The 15,644-nt window shown below is 57.1% G+C and overlaps 1 protein-coding gene across 1 annotated transcript in view; it reads left to right on the forward strand.

Moving 5' to 3' along the window:
* Positions 1–589: 589 nt before the first annotated feature.
* The window catches only part of PMEPA1 (prostate transmembrane protein, androgen induced 1), a 38,612-nt gene continuing 23,557 nt past the window's right edge, over positions 590–15,644 (forward strand). The window contains exon 1 of the mRNA XM_088528147.1: positions 590–885. Coding sequence (XP_088384273.1) covers positions 783–885 — 103 coding nt within the window. The 5' untranslated portion in view covers positions 590–782. The remainder of the gene's footprint in view (positions 886–15,644) is intronic.

Raw genomic sequence — 15,644 nt, forward strand, 5'->3', positions numbered from 1 at the left:
AGGGAAAAGAAGGAACTGGGGAAGCGGAGGCCGCCTGGGAGGCCGCGGCGCCCGGGCCGCCCGTGCTGGCGGCTCGCTCCGGTCCCCGCGGCGTGCGGGGCGCGGGCACAGGGGCCCGGAGCCGCGCGGAAAGGCGGAAAAGGCAACGCGGGGACGGGGACGGGGCCGCGCCGCTGCCCCCCGCCTCAGGGCGCCCCGCGCCGCTGCCCCCGCCTCAGGGCGCCCCGCGCCGCCTCAGGGCGCCCCGCGCCGCCGCCCCCCGCCCCAGGTAGCCCCGCGCCGCCTCAGGGCGCCCCGCGCCGCCGCCCCCGCCCCAGGTAGCCCCGCGCCGCCTCAGGGCGCCGCGCGCTCCCCGCTCCGCGCCCCGCTCCGCCCCCGGCGGCGGCGGCGGGGCAGCCCCGTCTGGCGCTGACGTCACGGCCGCGGCGGCCGCGTCTCCGTGGCCTTGACGGAGCGCGGGGGGCGGGAGCGGGCGGGCTCGCCCAGCCCCGCCTGCCCGGGCCGCCGCCGCCGCCGCCGCTGCGGGGGGCGCTGCGCCCCGACACGCGCTCGCTCCGCTCCGCTTTTTTTTTTTTTCGCTTTTTTTTTTTAATTTCCTTTTTTTTTTTTTTCCTTCCCTCGGTCGCAGCTGCATTTCCCTCCCGCCGCCCGCGCCGAGGAGGAGCCGGCTGCGCCGCGCTGCCCCGGGAGCGGCCGCCGCGTCCTTTTGTGCCGCCGCTTCCCCGCCCGCCTTTTTTTTTTTAATTTTATTTTTTATTTTCCCCTCTTTTTTGTTGTCTTAAATGTATAACTTAATGGGTCTGAACAGCACGGCCGTAGCTCTTCAGCCCAATGTGTCCTGCACATGCAACTGCAAAAGGTCTTTGTTCCAGAGCATGGAGATCAGTAAGTACCCGCGTGTCCGTGTGCGTGACCCCCGCCGGGCGCGGAAAGTTCCCGCGTGTCCCGCGGCCCCGCGCGCGACCCCCGCGCCGCGGAGTGCGGGGCCCGAGCCGCATCGGCGCCTGCCTCGCACGGCGCTCCGCTTCCCTTCCCTTCCCTTCCCTTCCCTTCCCTTCCCTTCCCTTCCCTTCCCTTCCCTTCCCTTCCCTTCCCTTCCCTTCCCTTCCCTTCGGGTTCCCGCACCGCGCTCAGCGCCGGGAAACCCCAGCAGGTCCGTGCAAAATGGAAAGGGAAACTTGGGAAAGAGCCTGGTGCCCAGCACAGGGATGGGGCAGGAGGGAGCCCGCGGATCCGTCCGCTTCCAGCGCAGACCTCGTCCCGCTGCCTTCGCTAGGCTGCACACTGATACGTGTCTTGTATTTACCGCTCCTATCACTGATTTATCCGCGCATCCCGCACACGGCACCTGCGCCTCGGTGTTCCGGGCGGTTTTCCCGCTGTCCCCCTGGGCGCTCCAGGTGCCGTGTCCCGGAGCGACTCTGCCGCGCGCATCCCGGCCGCTCCGATGTGCTCATCCCCCGTTTCAGCATAAACCCCAGCCCCTTTGTACTGCCTGCACATTTAATCTTGATTTAATCTCATGCGTGTTCAGACAAAACTAAGCTGGATTTGCCTGATTTTTATTAACGCTACCGGTACTGAATAGACCATTATTCTTCCCTGAGTTTAGCAGGCCGGGCTAGACGCGCATAGCAGTCGCGGGTAGAAATGATGAAGATGCAGCTCCTTTTTGGGGGGCCAGCCTGTTAGCGGAGGGGAACTGTGTCCTGCAGAATTCGGAGGAGCAGAGACTTCACTTTTTGTCTGATCAAGGCTTGTGACTATGGTAAAAGTTGCAAATTAACATGTGTAATGCTTTTTGAAGGGGGGAAAAAAGCTTCTCTTCCAACTCTTGGCACAAGGTTTTGTGGGAACAACTCAGTGTTTTAATTTCTTTCCTTGTTCCTTTTTTTTTTCCTTAAATAGCTGTTTCCCCCTCCCGTTCCGTGTGCAGAGGTTGGTCGTGGGCAGGTGCCCGTCTGGGACGCGGCCGGTCGCGATGGGGATGGCAGAGGCCACAGGTGCCCTGCGGGATCCGGGTGCTGCTCCCGCCGGCTCCTGCCCGGAGGCTCCTTCGCAGCCTTTGCGCAGGGTCGAGTGGAGCCGCGCGGAGCGACCCCCTCGCTGCCCCCGTCGCGTGCCCCGTTTTGGGGGTTCTTGGAGTTGTGGCAGTGCTCGGGTGGCAGAGGGGGGCTCTGGTGGCGTTGCAGGGCCGGCTGTGTGGTCACCTCCTCCGGCTCAGCTCTGTAGGAGGGACGGAGTTGAGCTTCCCTGAGATAAATTCTCTTCACGTTTTTTTTTCCTCTTTTTTTCCCTTCATTTTTTCCTTCATTTTTATTCACCCTGTCTTCACGGGGCTTGGAGGGACCCCGAGCCGTGTCCGCCCGCTGTGCAGGGTGGCACCACCTCCCCTCCTCCCGGTGCCAGAGGCCAAAACGGGGCTTTTTGGGGGGCGGTTGCGGAGGGGACCCGTCCGCCGCGTTCGTGGCGCTCGGAGGGAGCCGCGAGGTCTGCGCCGCTCGGGCCGACCGTGAGAGCGGCTCTGCGGCCAAGGCCGGCGCTTCTAGGTTTTCACATTCCTTGGTTTAATAACAAACCAAACGCAGATGGCTCGGCCGCGGAGCCCGGCTCCTTTCCGCTTCAAACTGCTTTTTTGGCAGACGTGCTCCTTCCCTGACGCTGTCAGCAGCCATCGCCGAGCCGCGCAGGGAGGGGTTCTGCAGCGCGCGGATTTGCTCCCCGTTTTTCTCCTTTTTTCCTCCCCAGCTTTCCCACGCGGGCGAGCGCTCGTCGGGGGCTGCCGCGGGTGTTCAGTGAGCTCAGCGCGTGCACGCCGGCGTGTGCAGCCTGTGCTACCCCGGCCCGGCTGCACCGGCACCGGGGGTTCTGCCCGCGTCCTGGTGGGGCTGGCGGCCCCGCTGGGCTCGGCATCCTGCGGTGCTGCTCTGCGTCTGGGAATCGGGTGTTATTTCCCGCCTCGAGACGCTGAGTGTGTCCTAGTATTTTGCAGTCAGCGTTGCATGCAAGCGTTAAGGGACATGGAGGAGGAAATGGGAGGAAAAGTAGTCCAACTTTTTTTTTTTTTTTTTTCTCTTCCTTGCTCTGTGCTGCCGTCGCGCGCGGTCGCTCAGGGCCCCGCGACGTGCGCTGCAGCAGGCACCCCGGATCGCGGATATTGCAGCGTGGGGACTGGCGTGGCGGGCTCTGCGTTGGGCCGGCACGGCAGCACGTCTGCGGGAGGAAGTTCGGCCCAACAACCCCGTTCCTTTGGGTCGGGAAGGCGGTGGGAATCCTCCATCCCCTCCCCAGCAGCCCTGTGGTTTGCCCTGCCTGGCGTTAGGTTGTTAGAGCCCGAGCGTTCGAGGGCTGGCGTCGGGAAGTGTGAGGTTAAATAGCAACTGTCCTGCTTTCCTCAGAGCCCGGCGTTCCCAGGGCAGGGTCTGGGATCACCGGGACGCGTCTGGACTTGAGCGAGCGCCCGCTGAGCGCTCCGGGCGCGGGGAGCACCGCGGAGCGCCGGCCCCTCCGCTTCCCTCCTCGCGGCTGCTCCCTTTCCATGTAGGCTTCCAGGCTGGCAGTTGGTGGCCAGATGAGTCCAGTTTGAGAATGAATTTGTAAATGGAAGTTACAAATGGGTAGAGGTGAGGAGATGTCTCCGAGAGGAGCCCCAGGGTGCAGAGTGCCACTAGTAGTGATGAGAACCTCGCTCCTTTCCTGCGCACTCGGTGCACCGTCGTGTCGCTTGGTCGTGTTTCGGGTAATGGCATCCGCCGGGATTTGGTGACCCTAAGTGAAGGGACCTTGCCGGTGTTTGGGACACAGGCTCGGTCACAGCCTCCCGCCCTGCCGTAGGGCACAAGGTCCGTGAGTGGCCGTGGGCAGCCCGCGAGCGCGGGACATCGCGGGACATGGTGGGACATGGTGGGACATCGCGGGACGGCGTCCCGGCGCCGGGGGAAGGAGACCTGCAGCAGCTGGAGCGTCGCATGCGGCCGTAGACCCGGTGCGTGAGCACCTCTGTGCTCCGAAAAGCTTTCGGTGCTAAAAACCGGGTTATTTTGTGTGCGCAGGCATTACTGAAAGTTGCACTGATTTCATAATGTAAGAAAATAGCTTAAAATGAACTCATTAATGAAGTAATTGGAAACGAGAGAGAGGTGTATGGTTTTTTGTTTCTTTTTATTCCTTTTTTTTTTTTTAAGCAGATACATTTCAACTGTAGAAGTTTATCATCCAAATCAGAGGATTTGGGGAGCTGTTGAGAGTAAAGAGAGCTTTGATGATTTGGCAAGGAGTACAGCTTCCACGGCAGCACTTTGATCTGCATTTTAAATGCTTCTTTGTAATGACAGTTTCACAATTTCTTTTTTTTTTTTTTTTTCCCTCATTTTAAGGCAGTTTTGCAGAGGTATGTTTTAAGAGAAAATAGTAACAGCAGACATTCTTCTTGTCTGCTTCGGAGCCAGCTAGAACTTGTAGTTCATCCCAGATCTTTTGGCTAGTGTGGTAAATTTATGATTACACCAAAGAGGAAATTAGTAGAGATGTTAAATATTATCAAAGCTTTGCGAGTCCCTTGAAATGTCTCCAGTGTGAAAGCAGAGCTTGCGTTAGCATTTCTGCTGCAGTGTGCTCTGCAGATCACCTCAACATTCACCTCATATCGCGGGTTCCTGCTCTTCCCCCTAGGAAGGGCTGTGCTCGTGTTTAGCACGTGCATCCTCGTAGCCTTGCACTGCCCTGCTGAGACCGGGAGTCCAGGGGTGCTTCAGCAGCTTCCAAACACGACCAGCTCCTGCTTCCAGCGCGCGCTCCCGCCGGGGAGAGGGAGAGGGAGAGCGTCGAGACGGGAAAGAGCGTCGTCGCCGCGGGGTTTCGCAGGCCGCAGCGCTTGGTCGGTGCTTGCTAAGGTGGCAGCTCATGCAATACCTGCTTTTTCCGCAAGTAATCAGGCTTTATATTTCTGGTTGATGTAAGACTAGGCTTATGCTCCTTCTAGAATGCCGTGATTTTAAAATTATTTTCTATGCAAACGCACCATTGTTTATATATGTTACCATTGTCACAGGTAGCGTTTCGTGGAGATATGTGACACGTGTAGCATTTCATAGAGAGATCTGGGACGTCGTCTGACACTCACCTTGCAAGTTGTCGGTGCTGGTGGATGTTCACGGTGTTCGGATCGCTTGTGCCTCTCGTGGGGCCTTCAGCCTCACACATCTCCTCAACAAAACGGCTCTGCCTGGCTGGTTTTTGCTTGCAGTGTGTGTTCCAAGGTGCGTGGTTAGAGTGGGAAGCGCTTTGCACGTGTGAGCGCCGTGCCCTGCCGTACGCGCGGGCCGCGGCGCCGCTCTGCTGCTGCGGGTGCAGCGGGATGGCCCGCGTGCGCCAGCCAGCAAAGCGGAGCTCCACCTGGGACAACGGGGAGCGACCAACCCCGGGCGTGGACATACCGAGAATGGAAAGCGATACCTGCACAAAAATCGTTACAGCTTCTCAAAAATATATGCAGGACGTGGTTTGGGGACTTTTTTTTTTTTCCATGTCTTCACTCTGTCCAATATGTCAAGTAGCTGGTTTGTTGCTCTAGCCCCCTGCAAACGATTGTCAGTAATAATTCTGTAAAACTGTGAATCAACTCTGCATGACTTTGTGCAAATAGGCTGAGTAATTTCTTTGTTCTTTTCTTCTTACTTTGTAATTGGAGTCTGTAAAAGCCCAAAGGTTTGGTCTTGTGGAAAGCATGATTCATTTATTGGTGTCTGTGCCGACTAGTTATCTTTCAGTAATTCCAGAGTGCTGCTACAAGCCAAGAGTGATTCATACATGGCTAAGTGCACAAACAAATGGGGTCATGGCCATCTGCAGCAACTTTTCTAATCTATTTATGGTATCGGAGAAAGAAGTGGGTGTATTAAAGATGATGGAATAGGTGTCAATTACATTAGTGAATATAACCAGTTAAGTAACACTAACCATTACTCAAAAACCACATCTGCTCATTGCTGAAGATCCTGCAGTAGGTCCAGTTTAGATGCTAACCCAGGCCTGATAATGCAGAATGGTTAAGTGCCGAGTTTTTCCTCTTAAGGAACTTGCCATGGTAACCGCTATGCTCGTCCCTTCTGCCTGCCGCAAGATTTAGACTCTAACTAAATGTGTGAGTGTTTGGAGCAGTGAATTCCTGCTCTTTCCTGTTGCAGACCTCAGTCACTATATCCTTTGCATGCAGAAATTGGACAAAAACTCGCCCGGCATTTGCATTCTGGGCAGAATGGCTGTGCAACACCTGGTAGATACGGTGGTGGTTGGGTGACCACGGTGCATCTTTTGAAATTCCTTTCCCTGCCTGTATCCCGTTTTACTAGTTGTGAGAGCTAATTTTGTTTCCCCTTTGCAGTTTGGTAACAGAAGCTCTTCTGGCTGCACCCGCTTCACGGTGGCTTCAGCGAGAGCCTGGGCTTTGGGGGAAGCAGAGGTCGCATCGGCCGTGCTCACGGGCGGGCAGCGTGACCCCAGGAGCGGTGGCACTTCAGTGCGGGGCCTCAGCGTGGGGCGGGAAGGCGTTGAGGCGGTCAAGAGGAAGAGCAAAGCCCAGCAGTAGGGTCACAAAGTACTTGTGGGGCTTTTCGGTGCGGCTGCTCTGGAGGGCTCGCCGAGGAGCCTTAGTGCCCGTCCAGGAGCTCCTGGGGACGGTCAGAAGTTGAGGGTCGTGTTGCACTTGTAGAGCATGTGATGGTCTTGGAGGGCGCCTTGCGCTCACGTGTGCGAGCTGGAGGCAGGAGCGGAACCGCTGCTCGGCCGTGGCCACGCGTCCCTGAGCCCTGCGAGACTCGTGCGGTTGCTGCTCTGCTGTGTTCCGTGTCTAAAGGAGCAACGAAGCACAAAGTTCGTGGACTTAAATTTCTGTAAGTTGAATTTAAGCATCATTGCTGGCCAAAAATATGGAAGAACTTGGCAACATTGTCACTGTTGCGCTTTTATTGAGGATTTGCAAGCTCTGCCCGTTGTGCTGCGTGTGCGCCCGCGGAGGGAAGGCGGCCCCAGACAGCAGGCGAAACGCTCTTCGAGGGGGAAGCGACCCAGACTTTGCCCAAAGGACTGATGAGCCTCTTCTGATGTCTGAACAGATTTCTTCTTCTGGCCTTGCTTTATTTAAGTCAACAGATTGTGTAAGCCACATGTGAGGTTTACCTGCAGGGCGAGTGGGAAGGGAGCAGTGCCGTTTGGAAGAGCTCCCACGAGACGTCCAACCGCCGAGCCCGGGGACGGGTGCTCCGAAGGGGCGTCCTGCAGCCGCGGCCTCCTCGCGCCGCTCCGTCCGCGCGGGGCAGCTGGGCCCTGCGCTGCCCGGGGCCCACGCGCCAACACGGCGACCCGCTGCCCTGAGCGAGCGCGCAGACCTCACCTGGAACAGCTTCGTTTGAGTGTTCCTGCTGTTGGTCACCGCAGCAGCAGTGACGTCCCCACAGAGGGAGTCATGTCCCAACGTCCCCGCGCGCGGCGCTGGGGTGCGCGGCACCGCGTGCTCCGGGCCCCTCGCAGAGGTGCTGCTGGTGGCTCCTGCTCGTTCGTGGAGGTGAGGCCTGGCTGGTGTCTCCAGGGAAGACCCTGAGGCAGCAGCTGGGGTGAAATCCTGAGTTTGGGGCTTCCCAAGACCGGACTCGTTCCAGATTCTTAGTGCACGCTTTAGCCTTATACCCATGTTGGGATTTCTTGGGCACTTTGTGAGGAGTAGCACGGTGGAACTTGGTTCATCAGGAACTGGAGATCATCAGTGTCTTCAGTGCTTGCTCCTGAGGTGCGGGAAGTTGGTGTCCGTGAAGGCTGCGCTCTCCGCTGCCTGCTGGAGGAGCAGGCCCCACTCGTCCCCCTGTGTCTCTGTGTTTTTAGTTTGTTTGTGATTTTCCTCCACTCTTATTCCACCGTGCCGCATGCAGTCTCTCAGCTTCGATAACTTAGTCCAGCTTATATAAATAGGCTTGTCCGTACTGAGCTCTGAAAGCACTTTGTGAAGTTTTATACCTTTAGGATACTTAAGGGACAACATGATTTACCAACACCTGCTGCACGCAGTTCAGAATAAGAATTATCTTAAATTGTGGTGATTATAATACAATAAAGAAGAACCTCTCTTTTATTGTTACACTGGCACTACCGTAATGGGAATTTGCTTGAGTTCGAGGGTGCATTTGGCCCCAGAGTTGGCACAGGAGCCGTAGGTGCCGCACGCTGCGAGCGGGGCACTGCACGGACTGGGGGTTACAGACGTCTCCTGCTGCGCCGACGGCTTTTAATCCTCACAATTCCCATGGGCTTTCCTGATAAAGACCTCCCAACGTCCACTGCCCTGCCATCCAGGCCTGACCTGTAAGGAACAATAACCGTATAATGGACAGCCTCGATTTAATACATGCGCTGTGTGCTTTTTATTAGTGCAGTTAAAAAAAAAAAAAGGAAAAAATATGACTGCCTTTATTTAATTTAAGTTCTGAGAGTAGCTCATTCAAATCTGAAGGGCGGATGCTCGAGCGGGTTTAATTCAGCCCCGCGTGGGTTAACAGGGGCCTGCAGATGTTGAGGAATTTCTCTCTTGACTTGACCGTGGGGTTTTGCTGCTCTCCAGCCCACAAGAGCACTCCAGGCTCAGCAGGTTTCTGGTTTTGGAGGCGCTTTGTGTTGCCTCCTATTCTTCTTGTTTGCAGTAGGAAGGATCCCACCGTATGCTGCAGCCGCGTGCCTGCCCTGCTTGTGCTTCCAGGGACGTGCAGACCTCTGTTAAACCCCTACTAAATGAGGCAAAAAGGTCTTTAAAAGAGCGGGTTTCGAGTGGGAGAAATGCTTTTTGTAGCGCGGGGGCAAGAGAGGGGGCTTAAATACGAGCTTAATTTGAGTGTTGTGAAAATAGGTGCAGTTGGGTTTGTTGCATGGTGAATTTTATGGCTTCTGAGCTTAACGTCCTCGTGCAATGCCGTATGCCGAGCAGCGGTGCTGAGGGCCTGAGTCCGTGTGCCGGTGCTCGGAGCAGCCTTTACCGCGTGCAGCCGCCCCGGTCAGAGGGAGGCCGCAGTCTTGGTTGCCCCTTGGCCACGCGTGCCAGCCCCGGCACAGCCGCCCCGGTCAGAGGGAGGCCGCAGCCTTGGTTGCCCCTTGGCCGCGCTCCCTGTGCCCGCAGGTGCCGCGCGTTCCCCTCGTGCCGCACGTGAAGGACTCCAGCTCCTGCCGCTGCGCGTGCCGAGGCCGCCGCGCTGCGCCCGGCCGGCTCCGTGCGGCTGCTCTGGCAGAGGTAAGTTAGCAGCTGTGGGTGTTTCTGGGCGCCTGGAGGCTGCTTCACCCCCTCGGAACCAGCCGCGGGTGTCGTGGGCCCGGGCGCCAGCCCTGCCGGAGCCCGCGGAAGCGAAGGACAGCGTGTCTTGACCTCGCATCCTCCAGCTAATTCAGATGGGCTTTCCTGTTTCTATATTTAAAGCCTTTCCATTCTCCTGTCTGGAGAGATGGAGCATGACAAGTTGCTCTTCCACTTCTTGAGAGCTGCCTCCTCGAGACGCTTTTCCCACAGAAAATTGGGGAAATCAGAAGAATCGTTTTTATTTGGTGGATCTGCAAGTGGCCAGGACTTGGGCAGTTTGCGCTTGTTTATAGAAGATTTGCAAGGAGGAGAAGCAAAATCTCCATTGCTTTCTTAAATGTCTTAGCCAACATAAAGAAGGAAAGCATGGTGGAAAAGCTGAGCTATGATTTGTTTCGCCTTCCAAACTATCCCTTTTGAATTGTCCAAACAGCATTTCAGAGAAAATTTCTGCTCTTCTCTGCATCATCTTACTTCCAGTGTTATAATTCTATATAATCACTTTTCTTTCTCCAAAAGAATAGGGCATGATTTTTTTCCTTTCTATATAGGCGGAGGAAGGGATGCGTTCCAGATGTTGCTGGGATGCACTCCCCTCCCCTGCTCGGTGGCTCTCGGTGAATAGACAGGATTGCAGATCCTTGGCAACAGAGACGCCGTGCCCAGCAGCGCGTCCTGCCCGCGACGCGGTGCCCGGGAGCCCCGCGTGGCGCCAAGGGCCCTGCCGAGACCCCCGTGCAGCCGCTCCGCGGAGCGGGGTCCATCACAGGGAGCTGCCGTGCCAAGAGCTGGGCTCGTTGTCGCTGCCGCCGCCGCGTTCTGCCCTTGGCGACCGCAGCAGAGGCGATGCCGGTGCTCGCCGGGGAGCTGAGCGCGTGTGCTGGGGTCGGGGCGGCCGGGGGAATCGATTTGCAGTACGTCCCAACGTGCTCCTCTAAATCAGGGTCACTTAAAATCACTGAGTTGACTCTGAGCCTTCAGACCCCAAGTTACGCAGCTGCCACGGTGATTTACGGGGCTCCTCCGCCCCTTAATCTTCTCCTAGGGTGAACAAGTTGCTTATCTCTGCCCTCTCGGGTGCTTGGGAAAGTCCCTGTTAAGCCTGGCTCAAGAGGAATGATGTGTTAATACAACCTCCTCAACTGCCTCCCTGGGTGCCGGGCGCAGCCGCCGGCACTTTGGTGTCTCCAATCACTGGGAACCCGGGTTGCTCTTGGGGTAAAGGCCACGTTTATCGGCTGATAGGACTTTGGCAATGGCTGTGGCAGGTACTAATTAGTACCAATTAGCTGTTATCAGCGACAGACAGCTCTTACATGCCTCATCATCAAAAAGAAAGGAGGGAAGAAGGACGCTGCGGCCGCGCGCCCGCTCGTGGAGCAGCGGCTGCGGGGTCTGCAGGAGCTGCCTTCCTCCCGGGGACGCGGGCTGGTCGGTCCTGCCGGCAGTGCTGCCTGCGGAGCCGCGGCCTGCTGAGAATGCCTTGTCTTGCTCCTGATTGTGTTTTGTTTCCTTACAGTCTGTGTCTCACTTAAATTCCTCTGCTGGAATGTCAGCTGGATTTTAGTGGGAGGCTTCGGCCTGGGGTTGTCTTGTTAAACGCCCCGTGATGTCTCCCTGCTTGCTTGGGACAGGGTTTAATGAAAGTTCTGTGTTTCGTTGCGGTCTGGCAGCTCATGTTTGCAGAGATGACCATGTTTGAAAGGACATTAGCCCACGAGTGTCTTGCCTTGAAGCGCCCAATGTCCCACGAGGTGATGGAAAAGCACCTGGAAGAGGCAGGGACATGTGAGGGTGCTTTGCAGCATCCCAGAAGCTTGGTGACCTTGCAGGACTTCAGTGGTCCAAAGAGCCGTGTGGGAATGGGGCATGGCCAGGAGGGACAAGGGACCGTGTGTGTTCCGACGTGGAAGGAGCTTGGGGGCTGCTCGCGGGGGTGGCTGGGCTGCCTTGGAGGGCGCCCGGTTCTCCTGGGCGTTGCGGAGGTCTCTCCGGAGGTGCGGGTGTCTCCGTGCTCGGCCGTGGCGGGGCCCTGGGGACGAGCGGCCGCTCCGGAGCGGCTCGTGTGGCTCTGCTCTGCTCGCCCTTCCTGCACGGGTCTCTTGGGTCGCACCTTTCTAGGTGAGCTGGGCGAGGGAAGCGTTTCCGGAGCTGTCACGATGTAGTCGCGAGGGCCGATCGCGGGACTGTAGCTGCTGTTGGTCTCTTGACGAAACGGGCTGCAAATTGCATGGCCCTGCCGGCAGTGAACGCACTGGTGCCTTTCCGTCCACTGAGAGCAGCAGGTGTTTGGTCTTTAGGGTATGGAAAGATGCACAGTGACATCTAATACTGCAAATCTGGGTGGTTTCCATCTTCCGGTGTCTGTCTGCACGTTGGGAATCCGGGATGGGATTGTTGTTCAGCAAAGGCTGAACGTCCTGTGGAGCGTGCAGGCTCTTCCACGTGCCCTTGCTCTGCTGAACTAGCGAGCAGCTCTCCATGAGCAGAGGCTTTGGCTGTGTTTTCTGGAGCAGTTAGGCAACCTGCTTGCGTTCAGGCAGTGGCAGTCAGACTCCTGCTGCGCTGGGCAGGGTCTGCCCTGCTCCGGCGCCGGCAAAACCCGGCCGCGGTGGCCGTGTTGGAGCAGGCGGCTGGGTCTGAGCTGAGCCTGCTTGCAGAAGACCCTTGGCTTTTGTGTATTTATTGTCACCATAACATTTGTGGATCTCTGTGGGTTTAGAATTGACTTGGAGAGTACCCGAGAAGTAAGGCCTCTGAGCAAAATGTGGCCTGCCCAAACCGGCCGGGGAAGAGCCCACTATTAGGAAGTGCTGAATAAATTATTTTAATAAATGGCTAATCAATTGTTACAGAGCTCAAGAAGTCAATAGAGCTCATGACCTTTCCCTATGACCGCCCTCAGATCTTTAATAAGCCTGTGATACCTACAAATTCCTTATTAGGCTTTTATCAAGCATTTGTTTAAAAAAAAAAAACCCTTAATCTAAAGTGAGATAGAAAAGAATTACTTTAGTAGCTTTATTTAAAGACCAGGGTGGCCCCGACGGCGGCGGGGCTGCTCGCTGCAGTCCGCAGGGAAGGCCGGTGCGGGTAAGTGATTTATTTTATGTTAATGCAGTAATAGCTCTACCTCCGGGTCTGCTCCTCAGGAGGTTCCTGTGAATCAGCCCCAGCTTTTCCTCGGCCTGCTTCCCTGCTCCCATCCGCCCTCCTGGGGATTTGGGAAGCCAGTGAACAGGGTTGGCCCTGGCTTTGCTGCTCTTGCAGCTTTGCCTGGACTTCCCCGTGCTGTTTCGTGTGTGCCCTTATCCTTCAGAGAGAGAGAACAAGAGATTCAAGTGAAAACTTGTGCTTTTCTTAGAGTGTAGACAGCAGAAAATTAAATACAGTATTTCTTGAGAGGGAGCTGTGCCCTGCTGTCTCCAGTCACTCGCTCCTTTGTCACAAACTTGTACTCGGGCGGGTTTTGTCGTTGTTTCCCGTTTTGGTGGTTGTGCTGCTAACTGCGCAGCGCAGCGCGGTGCAGAGCCGTGTTTGCAGACCTCGCCGAGGGAAGCGGCGCGCGGAGGCGCAGGGAGCCCTGCTGGGCTGCTCAGAGCTGCTGTCAGACCCAGCTCCCTGTGTCCGGTGGCTTTTGGTCTCCCCTTGGTGTCTGGGTCCTCATCTGCAGCTCTGGCTTGGGCTGATGTTAGCAGGAATCCGTGTATCTGCCGAGCGTTTTATTCGGCAGCTTCCCAGCGTTGTCCGGGGGTTGCAGAGGGACAGGAGCCCTTTCCAAAGGATGCTGGTGAACCTGGGGTTCTCCATCCCCTCCCAGCTACACAGCCCATCCGCTGCTGAGAAATTCGGCTTGCCCAGCGGGAGATTTGGGGGCAGAAGGGAGGAATCCGGAGCGTGACCAAGAAGGTGGGTTTGCCAGTCCTGACAAGGGCACGATGCCCACGGGAGCGTGCGGGAGCTCCCTGCCGCGGCGCCGGGCTCCTGTGCCCACGGCTAGGGCAGCCTGGCGCCAGGGACGTGTTGGTTCACACAGCCCCAGGGGCGCGAGGGGCAGCACCAGCCAAGCCCTGCGCTGGCATCGCCGGGCGATCCCCGGCTGCCTCTGCGGGTGTGGAGACGAAGAGCTCTCCAAACTGCACGCCGGGCCGGGAGCACCGCCGCGGCAAGGCGGCTCCAAGGGGGGCTCGCAGGCCTCTGGTTACTTATTCCCCTCGTGGTTTTTAACCTGCTCTCTCTTCCCAATTCCTCTTCTTGGTGACTCCTGAATGTCCCCATTTGGACCTTGTCTGCAATCCCCATGAGCTGGCATGTGAATTGCTGGGCTCTTTGAAAGGGACTCAGTTCTGCCGAGTCTCATCTCCTGCCAAATGAGGAGCAGGCAGCTGAGTGCCAGACAGGAGTTTGGATAGTCCTGTCCTCAAAGCGGAGAGCAAAGCTAGAAATGTGCAGCAGTTTCTGTTGGGTTTTAGTGCCGACACTCCTGCTCTTGGAAGAACGTAGCTGGGGGACAGGGTGTATAGGGTGGAGAGGTGCTGCCTTCACCACAGAGCAGTTCCACTGATTCTGGGGAAGATGCATTCGTGGCGTTCATTGAAATAAACGGGCAGGGTAGAGGGTTTGCACAAAGCAAAATTCACAAGACAAAAAATGTGACTAGAAGAACGTGCAGTGTCTGATTTCGGTTTCTACTGATGTCATGTGTCCGAGCTGACACACAGACCTCACTTGTTTCCTAGAAGCCGGGTCAGGCTCAGGGCAACGCTCTACCTGGAAAATGCCCATATACATATTCCTTTATTTCATTGTTGTGAGTTTGGGTATTTGGTTATATTAGCTCAAATTGGTTTGTTTCCATAGCTGCATGCTGCTGCTAAAGTCTCATTGTAGGATCTGTCAGTCTTCCTGTGCACGCGTACCAAAAATAGTCTCCATGCAACTGCTCCAAGAGCGAAGCTGCTCGAGTGGCAGGTGCTGCTCCGCAAGCGCGCGGCGCCCGGCCGGGGCTCGGCCCGGCTCCCTGCAGCGCCCGACTGCCGTCCCCGGCTCCGTGGGCTGCTCTGGGCAGGCTGGCCCTGCAAATCGGGGCATCCTGGGAAGAAATTGCTGTGGGAGAAACTGCATTGTGGAGGTGGAATATGGGGGCGATGGAGAGAGGGGGGAGAAGAAACTCCATGTCCTTGAGTGTTCTTTGGGTAGAAGGGGGAGATGGAGATGGCGCACGTGTCGTCAGGAAGCGAAGTGAGGAACGGAGCTCCTCTCATCTTCTGAGTTCAGCGTATTCAGGCAGCTAATATTGCACCTCTCATTAGGCTGTGGGCTTTTAATGGCTACAGAAACTCTATTAGCGGCTTGGGCTTTTTGCTTTGCCTATCCCTCTGCTGCAGGAACCTGTGAAGGACCCACGTAGGAGCCGCAGACTTCAGTAACGCAAAGGAAGAAACTTTTCTGTAATCCACGAGGCGCTTCCTGTTCACAGCAGTTGTCAGGAGTCCCATGGTGACCGGTTGTCACAGCCAGGAAATGCTGCTAATTCCGCCCGTTCCTGGAGCGGTGCTGCAGCGGGAGCAGGGCCCGTCACCCACGGGGAGCTCTTATTTCATCGTGTTGCAGGGGTGCTTTGGAAAACTGCTTTGGGATTTCTTTTCTTTTTAACCAGTTCTTTGGTGGTTGCTTGCCATCAGTTCTAGCATTTCTTTAGGGTATTTTCATTTTAGGGTATTTCTTTAGGATATCTGCTGAGTGTTTTTGTGCCTGGAGCACCTGCGTTTCGGAGGCGCAAAGGGGCTTGTCTGGGGTCGCCCGAGAAGGGCCAGGCTCGTCCCTGATGTCACTAGGCTTGTGTGAGAGGGACCGTTTTCACGTGTCCCCTTTGAACTGAGCTGAACGGTGAAAGCAAAATGAAAAGGTTTTACACAAGGCAGCGCATTGCTTGCGCTCGCTGCGTTGGCAGTGCCCGCTGAGGGGACACGTGAGCCGCTCGCGGTTGGGAACATGAAGAGGGCACGTGCAGTATACATGGAGGCAAAGGGACCTCCAGGGCCGTCCAGGCTCCGCGTGTGACGCGGGAAGGGCCGGCGTCCTCTCCGCGCGGGGGTCTCCTCAGGGCGCCGCGGCGGAGGGAGCGCCGCCGTCCCGGCCCCGCGCGTCGCGTCGCGTCGCCTCAGCGCGGCCGCGTGTGGCCGCACAATGCGGCCCTTCACCCGCCCTCAGACGCCCGGTCTAGACGCTCTCGCTGCCTTTTGTTGGGAAGGTCAGAGGTGGGCGAGCGTTGCCAGCTCGCGCTCCCTCCACGGCGGGGAGCCCCCCGCTC

This window comes from Tinamus guttatus, unplaced genomic scaffold (genome assembly GCF_059628265.1).
Source record: "Tinamus guttatus ecotype Peru unplaced genomic scaffold, ASM5962826v1 Tinamus_guttatus_pri_ptg000027l, whole genome shotgun sequence".
In the NCBI taxonomy this organism is placed as follows: Eukaryota; Metazoa; Chordata; class Aves; order Tinamiformes; family Tinamidae; genus Tinamus; species Tinamus guttatus.